Here is a 16,570-nt window from a genome sequence, read left to right as displayed (position 1 = left end):
TAAATCAGTGTCCATGCAGGAGTGACAGAGTATGTCAGAACCCCAGTATGAGCCATGTCCTGTGGTGTGACAGGTGCAGTGGCCAGCACAGAGGTGAAACAGAAGCTCCAGGAGTTCCTTCTGAGTAAATCCACAAAGGACACAGCACCCAATGGGTCATGCCATGCACTGACGCCAAACTCAAAACTCTGGTTCACGTAAGTAAAAACAACAACAAACAAACAATAAATCCAAACACTTTATGTCTGCATAAACAGCTCATACCCAAGTATTTTTTTGATTGTCTTATTAATGGCATTAAGCCCAGAGGAAATCGTAAGGCTCATAATTCTGGAGTTTATTACACCATGTATATTTAGATCTGAGTTGGGACGTCTGTTGTGCATCTTACTGAAAGGCACAGGAAGTTCAAGGGAAGATGGTAGAATCATAAACTTCTAACAGCAAAAAAGAATGCTGGAGAATCACAGTAACGTTTAAGGCTAAATAGCCCAACACTACCTTGGCAGCTCTGTCTCTGGTCACCAGGGCACATTCTTTGGATTTATGACTGTGGGTCCAGCTAGGCAGTTCAGTTTGTGTCTCCTCTCCATTCAGGACCTCCCATCACACCTCCCTGGAGCAGAGTTCACCTCCTCTAGGAGGAGTGTTACCCTCTTCCAAGTTCCCCCTGCCCTCCCTACATGACAACAGAGACGATTTCCCCTTGAGGAAAACAGGTAGGATCACAATCGACAAAAAAACCTTGTAAAGAATATAAGCATTGGGGACCGAGTTCATATGGGCCTGTGTAGTTGTATATACTGTTTGACGGAGGTCATTCTTGGGGTGTGATAATAAGTGGATTTTGAACGATGCTAAAGGTGACTCTAAAAGCTAAGTAAAAATACATTGATACATACCATGAAACTACTAACAATTTACTAACATATTCTCCCCCATTGCGTTTTGGTCAAAGATTAAAGTAATACATTAGTAATAGTAATACATTTTGAAATTTAATTTAAGCTACGCTTAAGTGAAAACAATCGTTAGCTAGTTGTATCCATCCTATATTACTGAAGGGAATTGTGTTATTGTAGTGAAATTAGAAATGTTTCCAAATATTGAATCATTGCATTGACATTGAAATCATATCTGACATAACAAAGCCTAAGGTTTTTCCCCCTGGGTTGTACTGTGGTTTCAAAACAGTAGTGTTTTTTAATGGTTTCAAGGTAGTTAAACATTTTTTTAGGAGATTAGTATAAATTCTCCCGGAACTACTATAAAATAAGTAATCAAATTTCACGTGACCTTTATCTTGTGCTTATCATTTCCAGCACGAATCTCATGTGGTTTTTTTAGGGCTTACAGTACGAGCTTATACCTAGATATACGACTGAACTGACAATATAAATGCTCGCTCTCCAGGCAATGTGGAAGGGATTTTTTTTTTTTTAACTGAATCCCTTTTCCCAGAATTGCTGTGACCCAGGAGGCTTGACACAGAGGTCCATATTAGCATTATTTTAGTAATTAATTCCCCCTCCAGTCATAGCATTAAGATCGCTCTTCTTTTGCTTAAAGCCCGTAAGGCTTCACACCACCTAAGAGTCAAAAACGGCCTCACAGAAAATGGAAGGCACAAAGGTATTTAATTTCTCCTGAGCTTTGAAAAAGGCTTTCATTATTTCGAAAATCTCTGACTTTTCACAGAAAACGGCTCAGGTTTGTTGACCCACTGCCGGAGTGGCCCTCGTGGGGAGTCGGTATTAACGTGACTTACTGCTCCCTCTCGGTTCAGCAGGTCCCAAGCTCTCGCCAAGGCGAACAGTTCATAGCTGTGCCGTGAGGTCACGGAAATGACATTACATTCCTTCCCCTTCATGTCGTTTTGAATTATTATGGTAAACAATTATACCTGCTAAATTGCTTTACCACATGGGCTGTCATGTCATATATACACAATTTAGAGATCAGCCAATGGAAGTATAGTCCCAAGTTGTGCAAGCTTTGTCTGCTGAGTGTAAACTAATCTGAGATAATTATGTAGCCTGCTCAGTTTATATAAGCATTACACAGACACATGAAAGAAGGGTGTTTATTGTCTTAGCATTTGAACGGTAACTCCGATCTTCAGTTTCAGACTTTAGCCTTGCTCTGCTGAAGCTAGCCAGCATTCTGAAGTTTTACAGGCAAGGTTCTGCAATTCCAAGAAGTCCACCGGGAATCCAACAGTCCTCCCGAAAAGAGCTGGGAACCATTAGTAACACTTAAAGTCTGAGCAGTTCTTGCACCTGATTTCACAGCATGCAGCCTACAATCAAATAAATAAACAAAAAATAGTTAAATAAATAAACAATCCTTAACCTTGACAGCATTTGAACAAAATATGTGCTGTTCTGTGTCCCACTGTACCATGGATCATACGGATTAAATTTCAGAAAATGGGAGCTGTTTCAGAGACGTATAATTGTTGTCTGCTAGAGACGCACTATATTGTCCTACCCCAAGACGAAATGCTGTATACGTGGTACAATGGTATGTATCCCCTAAATCATGAAACAAAGCTACCACTTGTTCTAAGCTTGGGACTTTGACACAACTAGGTGGCTGGCAGGTACTAAATGGTTAGATTAGCATAGTATTAAGAATTGACACCACTGGTGTTTGGAAAGAATAGCACTTATGAAACAAAAAGGAGAGAAGCTCTTGTCTTTCCAATGTACTTTTATGTGTTTTTGTGAGAGGGTTTAATACTTTCCAGTGAGGTAATCTTCATGCACTTTATGTCTTGCAGGACACAGGCTCCTTTTATTATTAGCTCCTTTTATTATTAGCTCCTTTTATTATTAGCTCCTTTTTAGTTCTTTGTGATGAGAGGAGAATGGCACTAAAGCGAAGGGAATGAAGAGGACTCGTCTCCTAACAGGGCCGTGTGTTTCTGCAGTTCTCACAGGGGGGCCGTAGATGAACTGCCCAAAGCATGTTTACCACTCGCCACCTGTCTCCTTTGTGTGCCGGACAGGAGCAGACCTGGACCAGCACGTGGTGCTGTTGTGGGCACTAATGGCCTGGCTTAGAGAAAAGAGGAGCGACACCCGCTCCAGTCTTGACCCACTTACCAAACGGGTGGAGCAGGTGCAGTGGAGATGTGGAGGAGTTGATGCGGTGCATCCTAAACAGCAGATATTTCCAGGGCCTTGCACCAGACTATTCCCATCTGTGCAGGTTGAGTGTTCTTCTGTGGAAGCGGAGGGACATAATGTGTGTTTCAACAACTGGGAAAAAAAAAAAAAAAACCCTACAGAGATGGAGAGGTGGAGTAACACAGTCCACAAAGCTGTTGCATCATAGGGTTCATGTCCCCCCCCCCGGGGAGGAGAGGTTTGTTTTCTTTGCCTGATGAAAATGATGCAGATGGGATTAGTAATGAGAGAATGAAACATGCGGTGCAGACAGTGGCAGCGAGAACATAAAACAGGCCCTCTCAGAAAGGAGAAAAGAGATGATCTAATAACAGAGCAACAGTTTTGGTGTTTTTTGGCTCCATGGTAAGGTCTGATTCTACTGTCCCCATGCTTGTAAGAGTCCGCACACCTGCCAGAGTCTGGCTCCAGTCAGAGGTCGTTTTAGCAGCAAACCAAGGTGCTCAGAAAAGGGCAATTCGGGTGTTGAGTTGAGAGCATAATAAATGCAGCACTCCGTGCACCCTCCAGCGGTACTTTCAAATGCAATAATGTGATTGATTTATGGGCCTGTTAAACTCCTGCCTTATACGTATTCCTGTTTAGCTTGGCCGCTAGCTCCGGGCACTGTGTCAGCAGTGGGTAAAATCGCGCAGGTGTCGAACCTGTCGCTGTGGCTGAGCGAGGACCCCCGTCCATGGTGTGCCCTCTCTCTCTCTCTCTCTCTCTCTCCTTCCTCACGCATTGCAATCCTGGGCCTCCCGCTGTGACCCCCGACAACCCAGCCTCCATCTCCGTGGCGATGGGCTGCCGTTCCCGTGGTGACGGCTTCTGATGTGGGGGTAAAAATAGCAAGCAATAAGAGTGGGCGCGCGGGGCGGGAGGCAGATCGAGCTCGGGCTCCCCGCGGCTCACTCTGGGCCCGCTCTGCTGGCAGGATTTACATCCCATTACTGCTGGATGGCAGATGCTGCCACCGCCGCTAATGACAAGGGGCTGCCTGGCAGCTCAGTCCTGGCGGAACCTGCTCTGCATGCCTCTCCTATCCTCTTACATTAGTCCTTCGGAACAAAAAGTGACTCTCTCCAGCAGGAGTTGTCGTCCTGTTGCATAAGCGCGGATACGTTCCTACCGATTATATTCATTACAAGGCTCGCAACGAGTGACCTCAGCACAAATCAAGCCCCAAGAAATTAGCATCCTGTATAGGCAGTGATGTCACACTGCAGGGGAGAAATAGGATTCATCTACAGCATGAAGAAAGGACAAAATTGGCTCTCTCTCTCTTTTTTCTACTGACTGTACTGTGGGTGTTGAGTATTCAGGAGCACTACAGTATGTGTGGGTGAGAATGAGTCTCCTGTGACTCAGCCCCCTTACTGCTCCCCAGTCTTATGATGCAGTTCTCCAGAGAAGCCTTACCTTACTGTGCCACCAGTTATTACTCACGCCATATTACCCGCACAAACACAAAACAGAGGAAAATAAGCCGGTTTTCTTCATAACTGGTTCCATTTTAGGCGACGACGCATATTCAGTGTGTGTTCAGTATTTCATAAATATGCACGTACTGTATAAAACCAATCGTATTTGAAGGTGGCTGAGACTTTTTTTTTTTTCCTTCTCTTTGCCATTTGCTAAACAGGATTGTGAGCGTGGCACCGTCATTCCTCCCCCAAATATCCGCCTCGTTTTTGTGTTAGTCTAACAGCTGCTACTGTACTGGGCTGTGGTCAGGTCAGGTAGCGGAGACCTTTTCATTGCACGTTGCTCTACCTAATTTGCTCCAGATGATGGGGAATTGGTTCCAATCCTGTCTCGTTTAATCTCCCGGAACAGCCTGTAAGAGGCCACTGCGCTGTGATGTTTGTAGCATCAAAGTACTACCACTACCAATTCATGGCTTCTTTCTTCCTTCAATTAAAGAAATGTGACTTTTGATCTTTCTTTTGTCTTTCGTACATCAAGGCAGTGCCACCAACACGTCAAAACCCTGTCCTGTTTCTTCTGACACTAAGCCTGATTTTGATATTTTCAGGCACATTTGAGAGACTTCTTTTTTTTTTTTTTTTTTTTCAGTGCGCACCTTTAAAACAATTAAAATGCATAAAAAGTACTTGAAGGGCTAAACTGGCTGCTTTTTGACTCTGCAGCCTCAGAGCCGAATCTGAAGATGCGTTCAAGGTTGAAGCAGAAGGTTGCGGAGAGGAGGAGCAGTCCTCTTCTGAGGAGGAAGGAGGGACCCATCATGACGCCCTTCAAAAAACGAGCCCTGGAGCTCCTGGGTAGGCGTCAGCTAACAATTAGCATGAGCGCTAAGGCCTCCTGTTGGCCAGCTCTCGATTTTGGGGTGTAGATGGTCAAGTGACTTCATTGTTTGGCACGTGTTTGTGATTCTGCTGATAGCTACGGAGGGAGCTTTTGCTTTACGTAAACCATTCTTGTTCTTCTTCCAAACTTATGAGCCTGCAAGTCAGGCATTTGTCGTAAAACTTTCTGGTAAATCTGAACAGGGTGTGTGTTACTTTAGGTCACTTTGAATACTCATTGCACATATGCAGGAGCTATTATGGATTTACAGTAAAAAAAAAAAGACCTAAGATACAACCTAACCTAAGCGAGTAATTTAGCACAATGCTACCCTTAGTCTGTGTCTTCCAGGTCACTCAGAAAGGTTTCATTTACAAATTAGCATTAAAACTGAAGTATGTACTTCCAAAACCGCCTGGTCTCATGGTTATTTTCTTATGGTCCATCTACAGAGTACACAGCCAGCAGCAGTGCCCCTGGCTCAGGCCCCAGCTCTCCAAACGGTGCCTCCAGTGCCCTGGGGTCTGAAAACGGACTGTCATCACTCCCAACCACCACTCGCACTGAGGTACTGCGCCTGAAAAGCCCTACCATACCTTATTAACTGTGCAGTCACATCATCTTCCAGTGGTTACGAAAAAGACAAAGGAGCTTCAATCAATAGTCCCTAAAAAGTCTAAATTCAGGTTTACAGTTGTCGTAAGGAAAAACAGACTAATGGTAAAGGAATGCCGATGGCCGTCATGTTCATTTCAGCCACCGAGCCTGTTTTGTACTGCAGTGCAACTATGAAAACAGAGGGCAGTCTTTGGCACTTTTGGCATGCTTGTCTGTCACAGGCCAGTGAAAATGGCTCCCTACACAGATAATAAAAGTCAATCACTTCCTCCCATAAGCCCCTACTTCACTGGCCCCACCAGTGGCTCCCCTCTGCCTGCTTCAACCACACTGCCTGATAAAAGTGGCACTACATCAGCTGATGGGCTGTTAGCAGTGCAGTTGTATCCTATTCAACATACAGAACTCTGTGGTGGTACAAGAATGCTCTCTCAGTGTTCTCTTGTTATCTTACTGTTATGTTTTAGAGAAGGCTTTGTCTTTGAGATGCCATGAGCCCATAAGTATAACCAAGGTTGTGATGTTTCAGTTAGCTGAAGTTCATCAGCTCAGGAAGTTCCCGTGAGTCACTTCCTGTTAGCTTCATGGCTTAGTTCCTTCGGGTCCCGGCAGACCTCCCTCACAAAGCAGTGCATTCTGGGGTGGGTGGCAGAAACGACAAGTCTCTGTGCAGCATCAGCTTAGCAGCTGTGTTATTCTTCAACACCACTGTTTACACTCCCATGGACCTCCAGCACAATGGCTGCCTAGGAATGCCTATTACACCATGAGCCAGGGTGGAGGTGGTGGGAGGTTGAGCTTAATTGATCTGCCAGCTGCTGGTAGCCAACTACATGCTAACAACACAAACACACAGGGCGGCTATCGTATTGACATAGGCCGAGAGTTTCGCGTATCGGACCGGCGGGCCGAGGGGCTACCCGCAGATAGCGGGATAGGTGCAAAAGCGAACTATGTTTGTGATCTGTTACATTGGATATCCCCTTTCAGAGGGAACTGCTCCCCTGGGTCATATAAAGGGTGGATATCCACGTCCAGGTCAGTGAATGTGCAGGGGGTGTTGGATGGGTAAACAGGGCTGCTCCGTGACCACATGCTGCTGGATTGTCCTGCTGTGCGCAGGAAGTAGGAGCCAAAGGTGCTGGAGAAAATTTCTCTAGATCAGACATGGTTCCTCCGTAACCCTCATTACCGCCCATGCGTCATGGTGTCTTCAGACTTGTAGATGTTGCAGACAAGATCAGGACAAGGCCGAAACTCCACTGTGGCGCGACCAAAACATTCGTCTTAGTGCATTAAAGTTTAGTGTGCTGCTGCTGTTGCTCTTTCCAATGGCCCGTAGTGGGATTTCCAAAATAACTCCAGGTCTCCCCGATCCCTCCCTGTCTTCCTGTCAGCGTTGGCCCTCACAGTCCAAGCTGCTGGGCCCCGAAGCCTCTACGTCCATGCTGAGTCTTTACACGTCACCATCTCTGCCTAACATCACGCTGGGTCTCTCAGCCAACTCCTCCCCATTGGGCGTGAGTAACCCTTCAGTGTTGCCCTCCTTGACAAAAAATATAACATAATCTCCTATTGTCTGTTTCATGTCACGGAATACAACCAAATTGCTACAAATGCTCGAATATTTAGATGCAGGATGTCTGCCAGTTCTAATATCCTTTTTTTGCGTGTATGAATTTGTCATGCAGTGCAGGTTTCTATTTCTTTTTATATATTCCTCTCGAGACTACACCGAATAGTTCATTTCTACCCACAAATGATCGTCTTTTATAGGCCCACCATCTCTCTCCAAGGATTGTGAATGAAATGTGAATGCTTCGGCTGATAAATGAAGGGAAATGACGTTTAGGGCCCCTGCTCGACTGCGTATTGTGGTGCCTGTTGAAAGACTAGCCATCAGTGGTTGTCTCCATGATATGTATAGCCTTAGGGTAGTGACCCTTGACCTTGGGGGATTTTATAGGCCTTAGATAAATATTGTGTTTAAGTGTCTGGTATCGGGTGCACTCCAGTCTTCCCCAGTCACCTCATCCATTACTGCTGTTTAGAAAGCCCAAGCCAGAATAATCAAGTGCGGCTCTAAATAATGATCATTACTAGGAACTCACAAGTCTTGTGCTTTTGTGTCCATCTAAGCAAACAAATTCGAGAGAAGCGTTCTCTGTAAATGCCAAGAAAAAAGTGTAATGTTCTAATCAGTGTGAAATTGAAAATGCAACAAGTAAATATCTCATAGGGCGCAGCCTTGCGCTGTGGTCAAGACTTCCATCCTGGTACGGACATTAAGGGCAGCGGGTCTGACTCAGCCTGTGCGCTTCCCTCTCAGGCTGGCCTGGGGCTGAAGGAGAAGCGTGGTGAAGGTGGTGGAGTGCTGGCCATCCGGCAGGGTTTGCCCACTCAGCTCCTGGGTCCTGTGGCCCTTCCTCTCACGCTGGAGCCCAAAGCAAGCAGCAGCCAGCAGGCACTTCTGCAGCACCTCCTGCAAAAGGAGCAGCTCCGCCAACAGAGGATCCTCTCCACTGGTGAGATCTCTTTGCTCCCTTCTGCCAAATCTATCCGAATGACTTAATTCAACTAAATCTGTTTTAAAAATCGTAGGTAAACCCACTGGTAAAGATGTATGTCTCTGTAGTAGGAAAACCTCTCTTTGTAACCCAAACGTTAGGTAAAAATTTGTCAAATTGATTAAAGGTCTTGCAAAACACATTATTTTATCTTTGCATGAATATGTAATAATAGTGATGCAGTAAGACACAACAGACCTGCTTGGTGATGCTGGGTTGCGCTGTCTGAAAGGAACCGGCGTGACTTGCGGCACGTTTTAAACGCAGGCCCTGCTGTTTTCTCTCCCTAGGCCAGAGTGTAGTGCCGGTGCACCCTCCGTCTCCGCTGGCCATGAAGGAGCACTCGGTGGGAGGCGTGAGGCCCAAGCTGCCTCGCCACCGCCCCCTGAACCGCACCAAGTCTGCCCCGTTGCCCCAGAGCATGCTGGCCCAGCTTGTTATCCAGCAACAGCATCAGCACTTCCTTGAGAAGCAGAAACAGTATCAGCAGCAGGTCCACATCAATAAGGTACAGCCAACAGGTCCTCATTCATAATACTGTTAGCTTTTAAATTTTACAAGTGGATATTTAGTTTAAAAATACTAAATTATACTATTAAATAAAAGTTATTTTCCTTTTTTTTGGCAGCACTCGTATTGTGTGTGATAGACTTTGACTTTCACAAATAAAGAATGCAGACCCTTCTTTTAGCTTAAATGCTAAACTGCATCGGTTAGCATATCTTAAGGCATCAGACGACCTGGCATGCGAAAACATCCCCCAAAATGGATTAGTCCGAATGAACCCAGAAGCAGGGAGAATACACAGTCTTGTTCCCTTGTGGAAATATTTGTGTTTCTGTGCACTGGCATGGGTGACCCTGGCCATCCGTTTGAGTATAATTATTCTGCTGAGTGTGCGAGGCTGGCGACGAGGGAGACCGGCGTACTGAAAGGCTCCATTGTGTGTGGGACCCCATAGATTGATCTGCGCTATTACTGTTGAAAGGGTTATGGGAAATTCAAGGCTACAAGTGCAATCCTCAGGAATGAAGATCAAAAGTATTCACGGAGGCCTTTTTTTAATGTGTGTGCGCCTGTTTATTGTTTATTGTTATGGCCTCAGATGAAAGGACACCGCATTAAAATTGTGGTTATATGTATAGATCGGTTTGCGCAATCTCTCTCATCTAGTGCATGAATGACTGATGTGCAAAACTTTTGGAGTCGATTCATGTTGCATTCTCGAGTTATGAAACAAAGGTTTTCTGTATGTAAATGTGCTCAAATACATCGCTGCAACTGATCTAGGCAAAATCAGACTTAAATAATCCCTGAATGATCAAGAAGGAAGTACAGAAATCGAAAGGCTTCAGAGCTTCCTCAGTTAAATGCCTTAAATGTAATCTTCCTGTTAGGTAGCCCCACACTAATTATCCGTGACTGCTGATGAGCCATCCGTCCCATAGCTCTGCAATGCATCAGAGTTTCTCTGAACAGAGTTTCTAAATGTTCAGGTGGAAGTCTACAATGATTCACAGATATCGTGTATTATTATCGTAATTCAGAAAGAGAGATGGTTCCCAACAGAAGCAGGACGTTCGTAAATGTTTACATGTGCTAAACAGGGCACTTATAGAATTTTGCATAAGCCTATGGGCTTTAGGAGAGGTATAAAAAGCATATCACTAATGCCTGCGACCACAGTCTATTTTTAACTGAGCGGATATTTATACGAGGCCTAGATTGCCTAAGCCTAATTTGCCTGTGTATTTCGGTGATGTGCTTAAGCCTGCTTCTGCTCAGTTCTACTGCAAGGCTTACAGTAAGCAGCATAGTTTCAGGAGTGTTTGCTTTTTGTGCACAACTTATTCGAGCAAAACCTGTCAATAAGCATCAAGTAATCCATGATGTGAAAGTCTGGCAACTTCTTTGTTTGTTTCATGTCAAATTTGTGGATTCACCTTCCCTGCAGATGCTGTCTAAGTCCATTGAACAGCTGCGACAGCCTAACAGCCACCTGCACGAGTCAGAGGAGGAAGAGGGGAGAAACCTGTACGAGCAAGCCATGCAGGACAGCCCGCCCTCTGCTGGAGTCATCCGGAAGTGCAGCCCAAGCCACAGCAGCAGGAGCAGCAGTGCGAGTTTGCTTAGTGAAGAGGTCGATGCTCACCCCGGGGTTATTAAAGTGAAAGAGGAGCCAGCAGACAGTGACAGTGAAACACAGGCCAGAGAGAGCCTGGCTGAAAAGCAGAGCACTTACCTTCACCAGGTCAAAGGAAGCCTGGTAATACGGGCCATGATCTGATCTTAGGCATGAGCAGATGCACTTACTCACACACTCACACACTCACACACACACACACACACGCGCGCGCACACACACACACACACACACAGGCATGCACGCATGCACGCACACCACCCACATGCTCAGAGCCTCCACCTCAAGCCCTTCTGGACCGTTTTCATTTGTGAACTTGTGAAGTGATCTCTGTATTGTATGTTGTAATGTTCTGTACATAATACGATGAAGAAGAAAATATAGAAAATCCATCATGGTAAATCTTTTGAAATCTGAAGAGAAGTCTTTCTTTGTTAGAGGTATTTTGAAATGTAATTACTGCCCTTTCTACTTTCTGTCCACCAACTGGAGAAGAGCTGCACCAAGCTCCTGTATAATAATCACTCTCTTTTCATGCTCTTTTGAAATTTGCGTAGCTTTAATTTTGGATGAATTCCATTATTATGACCTACTTCAGTTTCAGACTGCAACAGCCTAACACGTCACCTGCAGAGGGTCTCTGTTAACCGTCACTTCCGTGTTCATCGCGAGGGGACGGAGGAGGTGAAGTGCAGTGCCGGCCTTGTTGCTGTACCTGCTGCGAGAGGTGTTGTAGAGCAGGTCTAGGATCTGCTCTGCGCTCTGCTTGCCCCAATAACCCCCCCCTCGGGAGGCCTGAATCAAAGCTGCCGCCCTAGACTCAGAGCAGAGTGCGGCTCCTCGGCCCAGGCGCAAGGTGGGGGGGGCTCGAGCAGGAAATGCCTGGTGGAAGCCAGGAATCAGAGTGATTCATGAGAGCAGGAATGCTGGGAGAGGATGAGTCCGCCTCCACCGAGTCCAAGAGGCCAGCCGTGAGCCCTGATTTACTGCTGGGGCAAATTACAAAGAGAGTGGGGAAACAGTGGAGGGAGCCCCCTTTTTAAAACCAATCATTTCCTCCTTTTCCCCCAGCGACATGTTTACCTCCACATGCAGGTTTGATGTTTGACAGAAAAGGACGATTGTTCCTCTCTCGCTTTCCGTCTGTCGGCCCCTCCCAAGGTACGTCTGCTCACCGCTGTCGGTTTCCCCTCTCAAAGTGCCCGGCTAAGCGTAGTGTTACGGAACACGCAGGTCTCTGGTTGTCTGCATCGCTTGTCCGTGGCCAACATCGTTCCTGTTCACAGCCATTACGTGTCCTGTGTTTGTATTGTCTACATAAAAGCATTAGTGTGGATAATGCATGTGAGGTCCTATAAATCAACACTGCCACATAGAGGAATACTTGTTCACTATGAAATAATTTTCGCCGCGTGAATGATCGTACTGTCTGTTAAGGCAAAGCATTCTGAGCAGGCCTGTCCATGTCCTTTTCTGCTGTTCCTCTGTTCTGGCTCTGTCAACATGTTCTCTTTGTATCTGTTTGTATGTGATGCCTTCTTGCCTTGTCACAAACTTCCTTCTTTTTAAAATAAAGTCCATTCTCAGCTGACAAGCTGCCTTTGACTAATTATTACTTTTGTCAGATAAATAAATTGCAATGATGCATGATTTTATAGAAATATGGCAGAGGGTGTGGTGGTTGAGCCTGAGTTCAGGGGATTCTGGTTCCTGCCAAATCATACGATCCTGCAACAAACATCTGCACAGAGCTGTAATGGTCCTGTTACCTCCCTGGGTTAAAAAAAGAATCTGACTATTGACATTGCATGTAAATGTTGTTTGGCATTTTTGTTTTCTGTCCATATCAAGGAAGGGCATGTCTGAGCAGAAAACAGTTGAGCTAATTTCATTTTGTCTTTATATAGTGAAGAAATATTTGGTAAAAGGGCCTAAAATCTTCTAAACTATTGTTCTGGAATATTTAGAGCATGGCGGATGTTTCCAATACGAGTCAGTGACTTTGTTCTAGAGAACCAAATCACCACAAAAATGTGAGAGGGCAAGATTTACTGTCTTCTTTCTTCATGTATGGTGCATGCAACCAGTCAGACCTTGCTTGGAGAATTGCTCCAGTGGGTTCCACAAGGACACTGCACCAAATCCAGGCATCACAATGGATCTCATGAGGCCTGGAATCATCAAGACTAAAACACCTTGCAGTGATGAAGTGTTGCGTGCTGCACATTATGATTTGTAGTGTGCCGTTGGAGACTTTAGAACGCAAATCACAGAGGACGCTCTTCCTGATAAGTGAGAGAGGATTCCAACTGCACTACAGAAGGAGCCAAAAACAACTGCTCCTAAAAACATCACTCACACTCACACACACACACACACACACACACACACACACACACACACACACCAAGAACTACACAGAAGACAAAGAAAAATCCTAAAATGTTAATATGAAATGGTAAAAACAAAACAATTATGCATGACACTTTTACTCTTTGACATAATGTGTTGTTGAACTGAGAACTAGATGACGGCAGTAACACCTTGCTTTGTCTTCAGACACTGAGCTGTTCTTCAGCTGTTCTTCACTGTTCTTGTATGTGTTGCTTCATCCAGCTTCTCTGTTTACTCTTCCACATTACAAACCCAACAGTGTGCATGAAGACAGACAAGCTAACTGACAACCTAACTTACACATATATGCACATGCAGCGTGCACACACATACCAGTGTACATACACACGCTTACATATATAAACATAACCACCTTTGAAACCTTTTTTTTTAAACCGAATACTCTCTGTCTGGGGATTCAGGTCCAGTGACAGCATCATCTTTCACTTTTTCCTGCATCCAAACTCATAGAGAGATTAATAATGAACGGATGCAGCCGAACCAGGTGTGTTAAGAGCAGGGGAAACCTGGCACTGTGCGAAGCAGGGTCCCTAGGTCCACTGCTCTAGAAATGGCTTAGGGTCTAAGACATGTGGAGGCTGTTTTTTTGGGACATTGTTTCCCACACTCAGTCTGAGGAGAGATATTGAGGTCTTTAAAGTTCAGCTTTGCAGGCTTTCTGAGCAGTCCTTTGAAGTGATCTTGAGAGGCACCCAGACTCTAAAAAAGAGTTTAAGATAAAGTGCAGTGATATACAGCCTATGCTGAAGAGACCAGACAAAATATAACCAATTATGCAGGGAAGGCTTAGGCTGGACCTGCTCAGTCCCACCCAACACATACCTAAGGGTCTATTTTAATCAATATACACCTTATCTTAAAGTGAAGCACACCCACAATCGAAAACTGTCAATTTTCCTTTGATTTAAAAAACTCTTCTAAACCAAACACACTTCTGCAACTTTATTCCTGCATTTCGTGGTCAACTTTACTTTAAAAAACATTTTTAAAAAGATTTACTTTAATAACCATATATCACTTATTACTCACATGGTATCACATTAAGACACAGCGTGACAACTATCTGTCTACAAAATCCTGCCTCAGAATAAGTGTGTATGATGGTCCTGAGCAGAAGTGGAACGTAATAAACACACGCAACCATTAGCACGTAAACGTGATGCCTAACTGCCTTCCAGGACATAGTTGGTTACAAACACCCTCCTTTTTTTTGCTGTTTGTCATGTCCAAGATGTTCAATGACCTGCCTAGGTGAGTAAAATACTAATACTACAAAAGTCATCAATAATCCCTGCAAACACAGATAAATATGCATAAGGCAAATCCAAAGGTGAACTCCAAGGGCTCTTAGTTGATAAGGGACACAAAAATAGCTCATTTCTGGTAACACAGATAAGTCATACCTCAGGTTACTTAATGTTAATCAGAAAGGTTCCTAAGCACAGTTGCAGTGATACGGTAAGAGCACTATTTATTCACAACTCCTTCACCATATTACACAATATGAAAAAGATATTACACATACCTATAACAAACAAAAAGTGAACAAAACTTGCAAGGTTATAAAAGTTATTTCCAGTTCAGCAGGCTTAATCCTGCATATCCTTCAACCACACGCATGCAACAAACAAACAGCACAAAACAAAAGAAACCTTGAACCCATATACCATTACCTCATGTCAGAGTGTTGCCAGGAAACCATTAGACTACACTCTATCATGTAGAGCGGCTGGATATGCAGGATTCTCTGCCTCAGACCTTTTCCAGCTCTCTAGTAGGGATGCAGCGAGGTGCCGGCAAAACAGCGGCACGTGTCCTGTTCTTTTTTCTCGTCTTTCCACGTACTATGACTGAACTCAAAGCGCAGGATGAGACTGTTAAGACGCCGCTGGCAACGAGTGAAGGAAACAGCCCCGGTTCCCCACCCTGCCTCTGCCCCGTGTTCTTAATGCAAGCGTTGTAAAAAAGACCACCTCGACGCCACTATAGAGAGCTAAAGCGATCGGACCGTGAAAGCGCCTTCCTGAGCTGCTCAGGTTTCTTTTGGAGGCATCCTTCTGCGCACTGTCACACCAAATACGTCCAAGTCACGCTGGCCAGTTTCTCGGCCCGTTCGGAGCTGGCTTAGGTTGGCTGACCGGCTGTAAACCATACTTTGCCGAGCTGCCAGATCATGTGCATTACATCAATGGAACAAATGCTGTCATTGGATTTATCCATAATGTATCTGAGGCGTGTTATGAAAGAGTAAATGTTTGACAGGGACGTGTGGGCTTTTATGAGGTTATCGTTACCCGTTATGAAAGGCAGTTTGCTGGTTTCGCAGTGTTTCTTGTCATTGCTGTGAAGTCAAATCCCTTTTTGGTAGATGCCAGTAACCTATAAGCCACCAGCTTGGGCCTGTGGGACACCAGGATGGCAGAATCTTTGCCTCGGCAGGATGAAGGTCAGTTCCCTCATTGCCAGCGAAGCAGAGGATAACAAGGCCCCAAGCACAGGCGGTGCCTGTGCAGACGTCAGTCGTGTCATCCGACCTGCTGTCTCTGTCCTAGCAGCTTTCCCTTTTCAAGTTTAACGAGGGAAACCAGGCCGAGGGAGGGGCTGGGCCGTGAAGCCCTGCTCTGTCTCGCCGTCAGACAGGCTGGCCCGTTAGGCGATACTAAGGAAGAGCAGCGGCCCCGGTCGCGGGAAGAGCCGACCACGCCGCGCTCCTCAAATGCATGGCCGGAAGGAGCAGGCATAAGGCAGATTGACAGAGTGAGCGAGAAAGAACGCAAAGGCCGCTTACAAGAGGAACCAAAAAAGCAAAACAAAATAGTCTCAAGGATCAGGCGTCCTCCAGAGTGTGGGGCTTTGGTTTCTGAGACTGCTTTCCACCTTGGCCTGGACCTGGTGTGCTCCAGCTCTCATAAAAGCAGCCCTGCGGTCCCACGGCTCCGGAGCTGTCAGATGAGCCGAGCTTGGAAGTGCTGCCTGAATACATTGCCAAGCTAGAACAGCACCCTGAGGGCTCATGAGCCCGTCATTCCCACTCTGAGCCGGAGCTGCCGGACCCCCTCTTCTGCCAGCTTCTCGCGTCCGCGCTTGTGGTATCTTGTGGTATCGTTAGGGGGAGGGAGTGCGGGTGGGGTGTTGGGCATGGACCACGCCACAGACGACAGAGGAAAATCACTCCCTGTTTGCTGTGCCCCCATGCCTGTGCTTGAGTGAGCAGGCCTCTGATGAGCGTTTTGATATTAATATTGAATCCTTGCCTTTGGACAATATGTTCAACTTTGCCATTCTTTCTGAGCAATAGCAGAACTGTAGAGGTGAGATCAGAACCATTCCTCCTCCAGAATTCGACA

At 45.6% G+C, this 16,570-nt stretch overlaps 1 protein-coding gene and 1 long non-coding RNA gene across 4 annotated transcripts in view; one reads left to right on the top strand and one right to left on the bottom strand.

The window, feature by feature from the left end:
• The window catches only part of hdac9b (histone deacetylase 9b), a 32,316-nt gene extending 19,917 nt beyond the window's left edge, over nt 1–12,399 (top strand). For all 3 annotated transcript variants that reach the window (XM_035530649.1, XM_035530651.1, XM_035530650.1), the window contains 8 exons: nt 74–197; nt 598–719; nt 5,324–5,455; nt 5,933–6,048; nt 7,496–7,618; nt 8,428–8,623; nt 8,956–9,173; nt 10,620–12,399. In XM_035530649.1, coding sequence (XP_035386542.1) covers nt 74–197; nt 598–719; nt 5,324–5,455; nt 5,933–6,048; nt 7,496–7,618; nt 8,428–8,623; nt 8,956–9,173; nt 10,620–10,952 — 1,364 coding nt within the window. In that variant the 3' untranslated portion in view covers nt 10,953–12,399. The remainder of the gene's footprint in view (nt 1–73; nt 198–597; nt 720–5,323; nt 5,456–5,932; nt 6,049–7,495; nt 7,619–8,427; nt 8,624–8,955; nt 9,174–10,619) is intronic.
• LOC118242135 lies at nt 732–8,946 on the bottom strand. Its single transcript, XR_004776568.1, has 3 exons — nt 8,864–8,946; nt 3,108–3,226; nt 732–2,299 (listed from the first exon to the last, which is right to left on the bottom strand). It is a non-coding gene; the product is annotated as an uncharacterized LOC118242135 (long non-coding RNA).
• Nucleotides 12,400–16,570: the final 4,171 nt, after the last annotated feature.

The sequence above is a fragment of the Electrophorus electricus genome, chromosome 10 (genome assembly GCF_013358815.1).
Source record: "Electrophorus electricus isolate fEleEle1 chromosome 10, fEleEle1.pri, whole genome shotgun sequence".
In the NCBI taxonomy this organism is placed as follows: Eukaryota; Metazoa; Chordata; class Actinopteri; order Gymnotiformes; family Gymnotidae; genus Electrophorus; species Electrophorus electricus.
This window is presented reverse-complemented; position numbering and strand designations above follow the sequence as displayed.